General features: G+C 42.6%; 1 protein-coding gene across 1 annotated transcript in view; it reads left to right on the top strand.

Moving 5' to 3' along the window:
- Positions 1 to 15,223, top strand: part of GRM1 (glutamate metabotropic receptor 1) — a 492,448-nt gene that overhangs the window by 422,437 nt on the left and 54,788 nt on the right. The window contains exon 7 of the mRNA XM_044291230.1: positions 13,839 to 14,769. Within this exon, the coding sequence (XP_044147165.1) occupies positions 13,839 to 14,769 (931 nt within the window). The remainder of the gene's footprint in view (positions 1 to 13,838; positions 14,770 to 15,223) is intronic.

A 15,223-nucleotide genomic window follows, 5' to 3' on the forward strand; every position in this document is an offset into this window, starting at 1 on the left:
TGGGCCCTAATAGCCCTGTGTGCCTGTCCTGGTGAGATGATCCCTATGCTAATAGTGTACCTGTGAGTGGTACTTCCGGAAACACTCTCCAAAGCATAGGGCAGGGTGGTCCGGACAGTCAGGACAGAAATAGCGGGTGTCACGCCTTATTCCACTCCTGCTACAGACACGACATCTTTTTCGGGGTGACTGTTGGGTTGAGGTACCAGGAACGACATTGGGGAAATGTCGCTCGTGTAGACGGCTAACTACACTGGTGGTTGGGGCCACGGAACCTCCTGGATACAGGAGGTTCTCGATGATCTCTTCCTGAAATTTGAGGAAGGATCCAGTTCTCCCAGCCTTACTGTAGAGAACAAAACTATTGTACAGAGCCAATTGAATTAAATATACAGACACCTTCTTATACCAGCGTCTGGTGCGTCGGGAAACTAAATACGGAGACAACATCTCTACGGGCACGTCTTTGCGGTGGCTGCGACGGGGTCACTACTGCACGTGCCACCGTACCAGCTTCAACTGCCCTTCTGGTGCTCGCTACTTCACCAGGTTGTACGGCAGTGCTGGTACTAGGTCCAGGGAGGGCTGGGCTGCTGGTGTATGCCTCACCACGTAATCCGACAGCACCAGCCCCACTCTGCTGCTCTTGAAGCGGATCCTGCGCAACCTGCGGTCTAGCGACACGGGGCCGGGTACGCCTGGTGGTATCAGGGACCTCAGCCTCCTCGTCCGAACTTTGGGTCAGAGAGCCACTGCTTTCTACAGGTTCGTATTCTGACACGCTGGATTCATCAGATGAGGGTTCCCACTCCTCATCCGACTGGGTCAGAAGCCTGTAGGCCTCTTCAGAGGAATACCCCCTGTTAGACATGTGGGCAACTAAATTTAGGGGTATTCCCTGAGACTACCCAAGAAAAAAAAAGCAAGCCTGTCTTACAAAGGGGAGGCTAGCGAAGTACCGGAGGCCGCTGCGGTTGATAAAAAATATCAAAACTGATTTTTTTTATCGCCGCAGTGCGTGTAAAGTGAATGTGCAGTGATCAAAAAAAAAATTTTTTTTTGTCACTGCGGTGGGGCAGATGTGGGCGAACGCACGTGTGGGCGACCGATCAGGCCTGATCGGGCAAACACTGCGTTTTGGGTGGAGGGCGAACTAAAGTGACACTAATACAATTATAGATCTGACCGTGATCAGCTCTGATCACTTCCAGATACTATAAAAGTACAAATGCTAAACTATACCTAAAACCTAACGGTCAATAACAGTGAAAAAAAAAAGTGACAGTTTGCACTGATCACTTTTTTCTTTTCACTTGTGATTGACAGGGGTGATCAAAGGGGTGATCAAAGGGTTAATTGGGGTTCAGGGGGGTGATCAGGGGCTATAGTGTAGTGTTTGGTGTACTCACTGTGAAGCCTGCTCCTCTGCTGGATCCAACCGACGAAAAGAACCAGCAGAGGAGCAGGCAGCCATATAACAGATCATATTTACAAATATGATCTGCTATCTGGCACTTTGATTGGATTTTTTTAAAATCAGCAACCTGCCAGCCGCGATCATTGGCTGGCAGGTTGCTGACGAAATACTTCTCGATGAAATGCCGGCGCGAACTGCGCACTGGCGCGTATATGCGTGACTGTGCGCAGCGCTGCCACCTCCGGAACGCACATGTGCGTTAGGCGGTCCGGAGGTGGTTAAAATGTAATTTCTTTTGTTTCAAAAATGCTTTTATTGTGTAAAACTTAAATAAATTAAAAAAAGTATACATAAATTAAAAAAGTATACATATTAGGTATTGCCACGTCCATAATGACCTGCTCTATAAAAAATACCACATGACCTACCCCCTCAGGTGAACACTGTAAAAAAAAAAAATTTAACTGCCAAAACAACCAATTTTCTGGTCATCTTGCCCCATAAAGTGTAATGTTGAATGATCAAAAATGTATATGTACCCAAAAATGGTACCAATAAAAACGTCAACAAAAACAAGCCCCTGAACAAGACAATCGGCAGGAAAAAAAATATGACTTTCAGAATATGTAGACACAACATAATTTTTTTTTTCTAAAATACTTTATTATGTGAAGCTGAAACAAACAAGAAAAGTGGACATATTTGATATTGGCAACACCCTGCCCTGTAAAAATAGCACATGATCTAATCTGCCAGATGAACATTGTAAAAAATGAAAAATTAAAAACTGTGCCAGAACAACCATTTTTTGGTTCCCTTGCCTCACAAAAATCGTAATATAGAGAGATCAAAAATGTATACCAAAATAGTATCGATAAAACTGTCACCTCATCCTGTAGTTTCCAAAATGCGGTCACTTTTTGGGAGTTTTTACTGTAGTCCAGTCCAGCAAAATCTGCCCTCCAAAAACCATATGGCGCTCCTTTTCTTCTGAGACCTGCCGTGTGCCCTTATAGCAGTTTACCACCACATGTGGGGTGTTTCTGTAAAATGCAGAATCAGGGTAATAGATACTGAGTTTTGTTTGGCTGGTAACCCTTGATGTGTTACAGAAATAAATGGATCAAATTGGAAAATCTGCCAAAAAAGTGAAATTTTGAAATTTCATCTCTTTTCCTCTAATTCTTGTGGAATACGTAAAGTAACAAAGTTTGTAAAATCAGTTTTGAATAACTAGAGGGGTGTAGTTTCTAAAATTGGGTCATTTATGGGTGGTTTCTACTATGTAAGCCTCACAAAGTGACTTCATGACATATCTGGTGCTTAACAATTTAGGTTTTGGAAATTTTCTTAAACATTTTTAAATTGCTTCTAAAATTCTAAGCATTCTAACATCCTAAAAAAATAAAATAACATTTTCAAAATAATTCCAACATAAAGTATATATATGGGGGATGTTAAGTAATACATATGTTATGAGGTATCACTTTGTGTTTTAAAAGCAGAGAAATAGAAATTTTTAAAATTGTGAATTGAGTCAAATTTATGACTATCATGAAATACAATGTGAAAATGAGAACACAATCTCAGAATGGCTTGGATAAGTAACTGTGTTCCAAAGTTATTTATAAGTGACACATGTCAGATTTGCAAAAAATTACCTGGGAAGAAAGGTGAATACTGGCCCGGGGTTGAAGGGGTTGTCTTGCTTGTAAATAACATTCTAAACTATGGTTACAAGATTATTAGAGATGGTGGCGTACTAAGGGGGAGGCGTGGGGGGCGGTCTGCCCCAGGTGCTGGATCTCAGGGGGGTGCCAGAAGCAATGAGCACTTTTATCAATACAGATGGAAGCGCTCATTGCTGGATCGCAGGAAGCTGGGTCCTGTCACTCACCACTCAGCTCCCAGCTCTCCTCCCCTCCTTCGAGCCGGCGGCGCACATAATGGTGAAGCAGGAAGACTCCTCTCTGCTCCACCAATCAGCCTGCAGACACAGATCGTGCTGCCAGCCTCTGTGGGCAGAGCCTGCAGCCCGTAAATCTGCATAAGCTCCACCCACACATTGCTGCAGAGCGATCTGTGCCTGTAGGGAAGAGAGGTATGTGAGATTCAGGAGCGGGACAAGGTGAGTAGTTACTGTGTTGTTGTTGTTTTTTTAATACAGAGGAGGTAGAGAGGGCATTATTACTGTGAAGGGGCACAGTGGGCATTATTACTGTGAAGGGGGCACAATGGGGATTTCTACTATGGAGGGAGCACAGAGGGCATTACTAGCAAAGTGGGCATTACTACAATTAAGGGGGCACAATGGGCATTATTACTGTGAAGGGGGCACAATGAGCATTATTACTATGAAGGGGTACAGTGGGCATTATTACTATAAAGGGGACATAATGGGGATTATTACTATGAAGGGGGTACAATGGGACACAATGGGGATTATTACTGTGAAGGGGCACAAAGAGGGCATTACAATTGTGAAAGAGGCACAGAGGGCATAACTAGTGTGAGGGGGCACAATGTGGGCATAACTACTGTGAGAGGGCACAATGTGGGAATAACTACTGTGAGGGGGCACACATCTGTACAAAACTACTGTAAGGGTTGTACAATGAGGGTAATACCACTGTAAGGGGGTACAATTTTCTTTTAAAGTATTGGGGAGGGGGTTGCCAGAGAAAGGACCCACCCTGGGTGCCAAACACCCTAGGCACGCCACTGATTAGAGATGGGCAATTGATCCACAAATTCTATTCTTGGAATCAGAAAATATTTTTTCCACCATTAAGATATTCTAACCTGCAGCACTCCAGCTGTTGTGAAACTACAACTTCTAGCATGCATACTTGCTCTGCTCTTTTCAGAACTCTTATAGAAATAAATAGAGCATGCTGGGAATTGTAGTTTTACAACAGCGGGAGTGCCGCAGGTTGCCAACCCTTAAACTAGATGGATTTCTTTCATCATGCAAATTTTGCATTTTATTACAGTATATTATCTAAAAGGCTAAATTCAAACACAACATTTAGGTCAGGATTTGCAGTATTTTTAGTAGCCAGATATTTGCTGGATGTTAATAGGAGAACATGCATTTCTCTATCCACAATAGGGTACAATTTGCAGTGGTGTAAGAGTGTAGTCACACACAGCATTTTTATAAATGTGCCACACCGTTTATGAGTCAAACTCAAGAGTAAAAAAAGTATTTCCTTTACTGTATATTTCCCATCTATTTTCTGAATAAGCTGTCCATAGTTTACACACAGACAGATATTCTGCTCTCTAGCTCTCTCTTACTCAGAATCATTCTGAAGCACCATATAGATATTTGATATTATAGAGAAATACTGAGTACTATAGTTGTGAATAAAGCAGCTGGGGTGAGACCTCTTTCTCTCCCCATCTATAAAAATAAAGTAATCTGATCCTTCAGTGAGCAGGCAGACGATCTTTGTCTCACAAGATGAATGTCTCCTATATTTTAGAGACAAAGTTAGTTTAGAAATTGGGAGAGAGGAAGAAAATGGCTGATAACTGTATAACTAGACATTCTTCTCTGATAAAATATATTGCAAATTGTTTTATATTCATTACCAAGTAAGGCTGAATCACAAACGGCAAAATCTCCACTAGTGTGTTTTCTATTTTATTACTGTTTTTAGCTTATGATTTGGTTCCTCTGGCATTTTTTCCATCTCTGCATGTAGCATTTTTACATTTTTCGTAGAGCACATTTTTTGCAAAGCTTGCACCAAAAACTGCAACTGTCTGACAATTTACCAGAAAAAAAAGATGCAAAGGAGGCATAGAGGGGTATTTCAGCTTTAGTCATATTTTAACTTTTGGCCGGTATATTAGTAGATTGCACATATTTTACATATTTGTGTATACTGAGTGATTTCATATGCAATTGGCAGAAAGACTGAAACACTGAACTTGTACAGTTATTTGAGCTTTAGGCAACTTTTTATCTTTGGCCAGTTCTCCACTGTACATTAATAAAGAAATCCACACACCTACTCATTAGTTCCAGTGCAGAAACTCCTCTCCGCGATGCTTCTTTTCCAAGGCATGTACACATCAGGATGGGGTCATGTGCATTGCTATAGCCAGTGACTGGCCTCAGCAATGACATCTTCCCAAGATGACCCAGCAGTTCATCACTCACTGTTCTGTGGTAGTACTGCACTGTAGGTGAGTAGATTTCTGTAACGGATGGTGTTGCAGAAAACTAGAAGACACAAATGAAGATCCGACTGACTTGATCCAAAACTAAGGAACAAGGGGGTAAGCCCTGTCACAGCCCTAGCACTCTCCCTGACTGCTCAGCCTATGCAAAAATCTCTATGGTAGATAATTGCATACCCTCGTTCCTCGACTGTATGACACCTGAACACCCTATAATAGTGAGGGGACACGACCACCGGCTCCCTACACTAAATACGGAGGGAGTCAGGGTCACCTAGGATCAAGACCACAGGAAAACAGAAATAAAGGAACAGACTTATCTTGTGGATGCAGCAGTAGCAGCTTCTAGCATCAGCACAGTCCAGGAAGTTGTATAAACCGCAAGGTGAGGCAGTATGGGGAGGAGATATATAGGGAGGCAATCACTGCTAATAGAAGACAGCTGGGAGAGGGAGGAGATATGTCAAAACGAAAGCAAAACAAAAGATCATGCAGGAAGTACTGAAGAACGTCTATCAGAACTTCTCAAAGATCTGGTGGTGACAGTACCCCTCCCTCTACGAGTGGACTCCAGACACTCAGAGCCCACCTTCTCAGGATGGGACCTATGGAATGCCCTGAGAAGACGAGTGGCCTTAATGTCCGCCACTGGAACCCACATCCTCTCCTCAGGACCATAACTCTCCCAATGAACGAGGTACTGAAGAGAACTGCGGACAATACGAGAGTCCAAAATCCTGAGACCTGAAATTCACGATTACCATCAACCACAATCGGAGCAGGAGGCAAAGAGGAGGGTACAGTGGGTTGGACATAAGGTTTTAATAGGGACTTGTGAAAAACATAATGGATCTTCCAAGTCTGAGGAAGATCAAGATGGTAGGCAACAGGATTGATGACGGACAAGATTTTGTAAGGCCCAATAAACTTAGGACCCAACTTCCAGGAGGGAACCTTCAATTTGATATTCTTAGTAGACAACCATACTAGATCACCAACTTTCAGGTCCGGACCAGGCACACGTCTCTTATCCGCCACACGCTTATATCTCTCACTCATGCTCTTTAGATTATCCTGAATCTTTTGCCAAATAGATGACAAAGACGAGGAGAATCTCTCCTCATCAGGTAAACCAGAAGCCCCCTCTCCAGAGAATGTCCCAAACTGCGGATGAAACCCATATGCACCAAAAAATGGTGACTTATTTAAAGCAAACTCAGCAAGGGAGAGAAAAGAACACCAATCCTCCTGATTCTCCGCCACAAAACAACACAGATATGTCTCCAGATTCTGATTGACGCGCTCTGTCTGTCCATTCGACAACCGAACACCCAAGCAAGAACAGAAGGCCTTCCAGAATCTGGAAACAAAGGGATACCATGCAGTTTGACAATGTGATCAATAAATGCCTGCGCCAGCGTTTTAGCATTGGGCAAGCCAGGAAAAGAAACAAAATGCGCCATTTTGCTAAAACGTTCCACCACCACCAGAATCACAGTCTTCCCCGAGGAACGAGGCAGGTCTGTGATGAAATCCATGAACAGATGTGTCCAAGGATGGGAAGGAATGGGTAACGGAAGGAGAGGACCCGATCGCCGTAAATGAGGGACTTTGGCACGAGCGCAGGTCTCGCAGGCTGCCACAAAACCCTCAACCGACTTACGAAGAGCCGGCCACCAGAATCTCAGAGCGATGAGATCCACTGTGGCTCTACCCCCCGGGTGCCCAGCAAGGACTGTATCGTGATGCTCCTTAAAAACCTTGTCACAAAGCTAGAGGCACAAACAACCTCCCAGGAGGACAAAGATCAGGAGCCTCTGCCTCCAATTCAGGATAAAGAGCAGACACAACCACCCCTTCAGCCAAAATGGGACCCGGGTCTTCAAAGTTCCCCCCTCCCGGAAAACAACGTGACAAGGCAGCCGCCTTCACATTTTTAACCCCAGGGCGGAACGTGACAACAAAATTAAACCTTGAAAAGAACAAAGACCATCTGGCCTGTCTCGGGTTCAGACGCTTGGCTGATTCCAAGTAGGCCAGATTCTTATGGTTGGTAAACACGGTAATAGGGTGTCTGGCTCCCTCTAGCCAATGGTGCCATTCCTCAAAAGCTAACTTGATGGCCAACAACTTCCTATCTCCTACATCATAATTTCTCTCGGCGGAGGAAAGTTTCTTCGAAAAAAAGGCACACGGTCGCCATTTGGCAGGAGAGGGACCCTGAGACATGACCACACCCACACCCACCTCAGCGTCCACCTCAACTATGAAAGGCAGAGAGATATCAGGTTGTGCCAAGATGGGAGCGGAAGCAAAACTCTCCTTGATCCCAGAAAAGGCCTTACGTGCCTCTACCGACCAGGAGGAAAAATCTACCCCTTTCTAGTCATATCAGTGAGAGGTTTAACAACAAAGGAATAATTCAAAATGAACTTCCTGTAATAATTGGCAAAACCCAAAAAGCGCATCAGCGCCTTCTGATTCTCAGGAAGCTCCCACTCAAGCACAGAGCGGACCTTCTCAGGGTCCATGCGAAAACCAGAAGCGGAGAGAAGAAACCCCAGAAATTGAATTTCTGGAACCGCAAACACACATTTTTCCAATTTAGCGTACAATTTATTCTCCCGCAGAAGGAGCAAGACCTGACGTAGGTGGTCCTGATGAGTTTTTAAATCAGGAGAAAAAATCTAAATGTCATCTAGATACACTAGTACAAATTTCCCCATTAAATGATAAAAAATGCTGTTTACGAAATGCTGGAAGACGGCTGGAGCATTCATCAAACCAAAAGGCATAACCTTTTATCAAAATGGCCCTCAGGGGTATTAAAGGCCGTCTTCCATTCGTCTCCTTCTCTGACCCTGACCAGGTTGTATCCCCTCTTAAATCCAACTGGGAAAAAACTTTAGCCCCAACAATCTGGTTAAACAAGTCCGGGATCAGAGGAAGCGGATAAGGGTCACGAATTGTGATACTGTTCAGCTCCCTGAAATCCAGACATGGTCTTAAGAACCATCTTTTTTCTTAACAAAGAAAAAAACAGCGGCAGCAGGTGACTTCGAGGGTCGTATGTGTCCCTTTCTCAGGCTCTCAGAGATATAAGCACGCATAGCGACTCTTTCAGGTTGGGAGAGATTGCATAAACTAGATTTAGGCAGCTTGGCACCTGGGGTGAGATTAATAGGGCAATCGTACTCCCTGTGAGGGGGCAGCTCCTGAACACCACTCTCAGAAAACACATTCGAAAATTCAGAGAGAAAAGATGGTACAGTCTTAGTAGAAACCTCTCAAACAGATGTCGAGAGGCAATTCTCTCTGCAAAAAGTCATCCAACCATTTATTTGCCTCGCTTGCCAATCAATGGTGGGGTTATGTTTAGTGAGCCAGGGTAGCCCCAATACTAGAGGAGTAGGTAACCTGCTTAGGACAAAACTTGACACATCCTCAACATGAGTATCACTCACAATCAAACGGATATTGTGAACTGTGCCCTTTAACGATTTATGAGAAAGTGGAGCGGAATCAATAGCAAAAACAGGTATGTCCTTTCCCAAAGTGCATACCTAGAAACCATGTGTTATAGCAAATTGATTATCAATTAGATTGACAGCTGCTCCACTATCTACAAAAATCTCACAAAGAATGTTATTGATCTCTAGCGCCATCCTGGCAGGTAGGACAAAACGGGAACTACAAGCAAACAGAAAACCTTCAATTTCCGCATCAACCATGCCAATAGTAACAGATGGAACGTTTTTAGAGGAAAAACATTTGCCAAATGATTTATACCTCCACAACAGAAACAAACCCTCCTCTGAGAACTGAATCCTCTGTTGTTAGAGGCAAGCAAACCCAGCTGCATGGGCTCCTGCTCAGAGGGGAATGAGAGAGACTGAGACCCCTGCGCACTGAATGAGACTGCCGCACTGTCCTTGGACTGAGTATGACAGGAAGGAGTGATCTCTCCTCTCTCTCTAAGACGCCTGTAAATTAGAACAGCCCGAGACATGGCGGACTCCAAGGAGGTAGGTCTCTCATGAAAGGCAAATGCATCTTTCAATCCCTCTGAAAGACCGTGGCAAAATTGACTTTGGAGTGCAGCATCATTCCAACCAGTATCAGCTGCCCATCTCCGAAATTCTGAACAGTATATCTCTGCAGACTGTTTACCCTGGCATAAAAGATGTAGTCTAGATTCAGCCAGAGCAATACGATCCGGATCATCATATATCTGACCCAGGGCTAAAAAAAATTCATCCACTGAACGGAGGGGCCGTGCCCCCACCGGCAGCAAAAAGGCCTAAGACTGAGCGTTATCCCTGAGCAGTGAGATGATGATCCCCACCCTCTGCTCCTCATCACCAGAGGAATGTGGAAGTAGGCGAAAATGGAGTTTGCAAGCCTCTCTAAAACGAACAAAATTCTCACTATTCCCGGAGAACGTATGCGGAAGCGAGATTTTAGGCTCAGAACAAATTCCTTGAACGCAAGCAGAAACGGTCACCTCAAACTGATAGACAGTTTTCCGGAGATCTGCGACCTCCACTGAAAGACCCTGCATGCGGTCGATCAAGGTTGAAACCCAATTCATGCTTAAGACGGTTTTGGCGGTTTATAATGTCACGGATGGTGTTGCAGAAAACTAGAAGACACAAATGAAGATCCGACTGACTTGATCCAAAACTAAGGAACAAGAGGGTAAGCCCTGTAACAGCCCTAGCACTCTCCCGGACTGCTCAGCCTATGCAAAAATCTCTATAGTAGATAATTGCATACCCTCGTTTCTCGACTGTATGACACCTGAACACCCTATAATAGTGAGGGGACATGACCACCGGCTCCCTACACTAAATACGGAGGGAGTCAGGGTCACCTAGGATCAAGACCACAGGAAAACAGAAATAAAGGAACAGACTTATCTTGTGGATGCAGCAGTAGCAGCTTCTAGCATCAGCACAGTCCAGGAAGTTGTATAAACCGCAAGGTGAGGCAGTATGGGGAGGAGATATATAGGGAGGCAATCACTGCTAATAGATGACAGCTGGGAGAGGGAGGAGAGATGTCAAAACGAAAGCAAAACAAAAGAAGATCATGCAGGAAGTACTGAAGAACGTCTATCAGAACTTCTCAAAGATCTGGTGGTGACAATTTCTTTGTTTGGGTACAGCCAGTACTGACTTTTAAGGTCAGTATTTCAGTTTTTAATCAGTTGTATAATAAATCATTCGATATATATACAAATATGTAAATATTTCCAGTATACTTCTATAAAGTAAGGCTACTTTCACACTTGCGGCAGTGTGATCCGGCGGGCAGTTCCGTCGTCGGAACTGGTAGCGAGATCCGCCGATCTGCCACTGACTGAAAGCATTTATGAGGCAGATCCGTCCCACAAATGCATTGCAAGGACGGATCCGTCTCTCCGCTTGTCATGCGGACAGACGGATTAATCTTGTATTTTTTTTCACATTTTTACCTGTCTGCGCAGGCCGGAAGAACGGATCCTACATTCCTATGGGAAAATATGCCGGATCCGGCATTCAGGCATGTCTTCAGTTTTTTCTCCCCGGAGATAAAACAGTAGCATGCTACGGTTTTATGTTTTGCCTGATCAGTCAAAACGACTGAACTGAAGACATCCTGATGCATCCTGAACGGATTACTCTCCATTCAGAATGCATGGGGATATGCCTGATCAGTTCTTTTCCGGTATAAAGCCCCTGTGACTGAACTCAATGCCGGAAAAGAAAAACGCTAGTATGAAAGTACCCTAACATATTCTGCTGTCTGATGGAACCCTAAATATATTGATGCAGTACAAACCATAAGATGATATAATATTATTTTTTTTTAACTGGCATATACCTGAGAAAACTGTTGGCTGAACGAGTGTTATGATGACAGCTATCTCTCCTGATCCCCTCATACATGTATGCTTGGCTCAGCCTTGTGTGATTGTGTTGTCAATAGGAGAAAGCTGCCGCCAGACACCTATCTCCATCAGAACGAAAGGATCCACCATAACCAACCCTTCTGTCTCCCGACATGTGTTGTTGAGTAAAAGTAGGGAGGCTCCTCTACACATAAAGTCTTCGGCTACTCTTGCCAAAATTGATGAGATTGGCCAACATACATGTAATGTGTATGGCCACCTGTAGTGTGGCACGTTCTCCATCTTAGTGCATGTGTATGTAATCTCATCAGCATGATGACCTCCCCAAAATAATACTTGATGCATTACCTCAGTACAGACAGAAAACATTAGAAGTAACGTAATAATAAATACCATGTTGTAAATAATGTGTTATTCTGTGTTCAGGCAGCATGGTCCATCCAAGCTCGTAATTCCTAAATCTGGTACGGTAGTTTCTTAACTTTTTCCAAACCTACACTAACAGGCGCAGAAGTAGAAGGTTCCCACCTTTCGCTTATCATAGCACAAACTGTTTCTTGACTTTGAAATGGCCTATGGAGACCATTAACTACAAGTATAACACACAGAAAGACTGTTATGTTTCACATTATGACAACATAAAAACACCATAAGGTGATATTGTAAATGTGCCAAGCAGATGGAGATTAAGTTATACAAACTGTTTGCTTAAGTAGTGAATTTCAATAAAAATGGAAATGCAATTTTCCAATACATTCTGTTGTACAACAAAATCTTTGCTTAATGTATAACTTATCAACAGGATCTGCTGCAATGTCGACTCGGCCCGAATTAAAAGTTCTCCAACTGGCCTGAAAATTTGTATATGGCCATTCTGAGGTCTCGTAGTACTCATAGGTCTCTCTCTCTCTCTTGTCTTTCACTTTTGTTTTATTTTTATTCTCTGTCTTTCTCTCTCTCCTCAAATTCACCCAAATCAAATCACCAAAATTTCTGATTCTGATACAGCTTGAAGTTTTACAAAATTTGGGTCGAATCTGATTAGTTTAGAATTATTTGCTCATCTATAATCAGGGTTGAACTGGGGTTCCTTGGGCCCACCAGAGGAAATTATTCTCTGGGCCAAACCCCTCACATCATCAATAAAGTCTAATAGGTTTTGAATCAAAGAAGTAGGTCATAGAGACAAATTATTGTCTCCAAAGTCATCTCCAAATGTGTTTTTTCTCCTGGAACTTTGGGACCCACTATTGTATCAGAGCCTGGGCCTACCAGAGGATTCTCTTGTACTTTGGTTGGCCAGTTTGACACTGCCTATAATTGAGGTTCAGTGTTATACTTGGAAAATAAATGGATAAATTTAAGAAGGATTATAGGTTCAAACTACATTCAGTACATCAGGCACATCAATTTAGTTACAAAAAATTATAAACTGTAGCTACTAGCTCAGGTAATATACCTCAGTATACATGCTTGTGATTGACCTATCAACCAAAACTCTTCATTCACTCATAAATCTGAGATTTAGATTCCAGTTTAATAAAATATCACCATTAATCCATCCAGGAACCACTCCAGTCACTTTAAGCCACTAAACAGAGTAATAGCCACTTAACACCAGAAACCAATCTATTATTCTAGCATAATTCACTGACATGCCCCAAGCACAAAGCCATTTTACAGATCCATACAAATTCAGAATTGGGGGCTTTACATGCTTCCAATTTGGTAGCGTACAACTTTTCCATATGACTCCAACCGAAAGGAAATAGAAACATCAATCGGAGGCTGAAATATCAAAGGATTCTCCCCTGAATAGCATTTGTAGCCCCTTTATTTTGACTAGTGTGTCTTGGTAAAGCACGGCCTTTAACTAACTTAACTTTTTTCTCCAGAGAATGGTATTTTATGGACTCCAATACCAGGCAGACATTACTCATTTACTTTTATGAATTTCTGCATACATGTCTGACTTTAGTCCTACATCTTGAGCAATTGTATAGACAATAAATTGTTACCTGACCTTTTCTACCTATGCTTTTCAGTGACTCTCAAGTCCAAGACCTAGTAAAAGTTAAGTAATACTTCCAATATATACACCACTGGGACAAGAAACCTTGATGACATAAACACACACATTTGTTCTACTATCTTAATTCAGTGTGTGGAAAGAAACATTTAACAATTCTTGTAGAAAACATTGCTCATCGGTATTGTAAATGGTCCCATTAATTTGTTTGCAGTTTTAGGGTATTAAAATTGTTAATACAAATCAGAAACTGTCGATATGTGCTTTTAGTAAATAGAGAAAATAACCTCTTTTCTTTCTTCTAACAGGTTGTGAACCGATAGTTATAAAATATCTAATGTGGAGTGACATAGAATCCGTCATTGCTGTGGCCTTCTCCTGTGTGGGCATTCTCATCACTATGTTTGTCACACTGATCTTCATTCTCTACAGAGACACACCTGTGGTTAAGTCATCAAGTCGAGAGCTCTGCTTCATTATCCTGGCTGGGATTTTTCTAGGTTATATATGTCCTTTCACACTACTGGCCAGGCCCACAACAACTTCTTGTTATCTGCAACGTCTATTGGTTGGCCTCTCCTCAGCAATGTGTTACTCTGCCCTGGTGACCAAGACCAATCGTATTGCCCGAATACTAGCAGGAAGTAAAAAGAAAATTTGTACACGTAAACCTCGTTTTATGAGTGCTTGTGCTCAACTGATCATTGCTTCAGTACTGATTAGTCTGCAGCTTACTTTGGTAGTCACCTTGATTATCATGGAGCCCCCAATGCCGATCCTTTCTTATCCAAGCATTAAAGAAGTCTACTTGATCTGCAACACTAGTAATTTAGGTGTGGTGGCTCCTCTGGGCTACAACGGCCTTCTGATAATGAGCTGCACCTACTATGCATTCAAGACTCGCAATGTTCCAGCAAACTTCAACGAAGCTAAATATATTGCATTCACAATGTACACTACTTGCATCATCTGGCTGGCATTTGTTCCAATCTATTTTGGGAGCAATTACAAGATTATTACCACATCTTTTGCTGTCAGTCTTAGTGTCACAGTTGCTTTGGGCTGTATGTTTACACCCAAAATGTATATAATTATTGCCAAACCGGAAAGGAACGTTCGGAGTGCATTCACCACCTCTGATGTGGTACGTATGCATGTTGGAGATGGAAAAACACCATGCAGGTCAAACACCTTCTTCAGCATCTTCAGAAGAAAGAAACCAAGTGCTGGGAATACAAAGTAAGTATTCTTACAGTGTTATAAAATGTGACTTATGGGGCTTATATGCAATAGAAAGTTATGAAGAAGCTCTTGGAAAGTCTGAAGTGTTACAGCCTGGATTTATATTGTATGACATGGATAACTATTCTTGCCTAAATTACATACATCACGCTGTCCCCAGATCTAATTTTTAAAGCTATGGACACCTGACAACTTATCTATGATTTTCTGGCAGCTCATAAACACTCATTATAGCTAAATTCTGAACAGTTTGATAAGCTTATTTCTAAAATGAGTGTTTATGAGCTGTCAGGAGTTCAGAGTTAAGGGTTACAGATCAAGCTGTAAGAGCAGCTTCCTGAAAGATTCAGAGTAAAACAGAGAGCAATAGTCCGCAGAAACACTGAAATTGAAGGCTGTAGAGAAAAAACGGTTGAACTTTTTTTTATAAAGACCAATTGAAAAAAATTAT

Source organism: Bufo gargarizans, chromosome 4, assembly GCF_014858855.1.
Source record: "Bufo gargarizans isolate SCDJY-AF-19 chromosome 4, ASM1485885v1, whole genome shotgun sequence".
Classification (NCBI taxonomy): domain Eukaryota; kingdom Metazoa; phylum Chordata; class Amphibia; order Anura; family Bufonidae; genus Bufo; species Bufo gargarizans.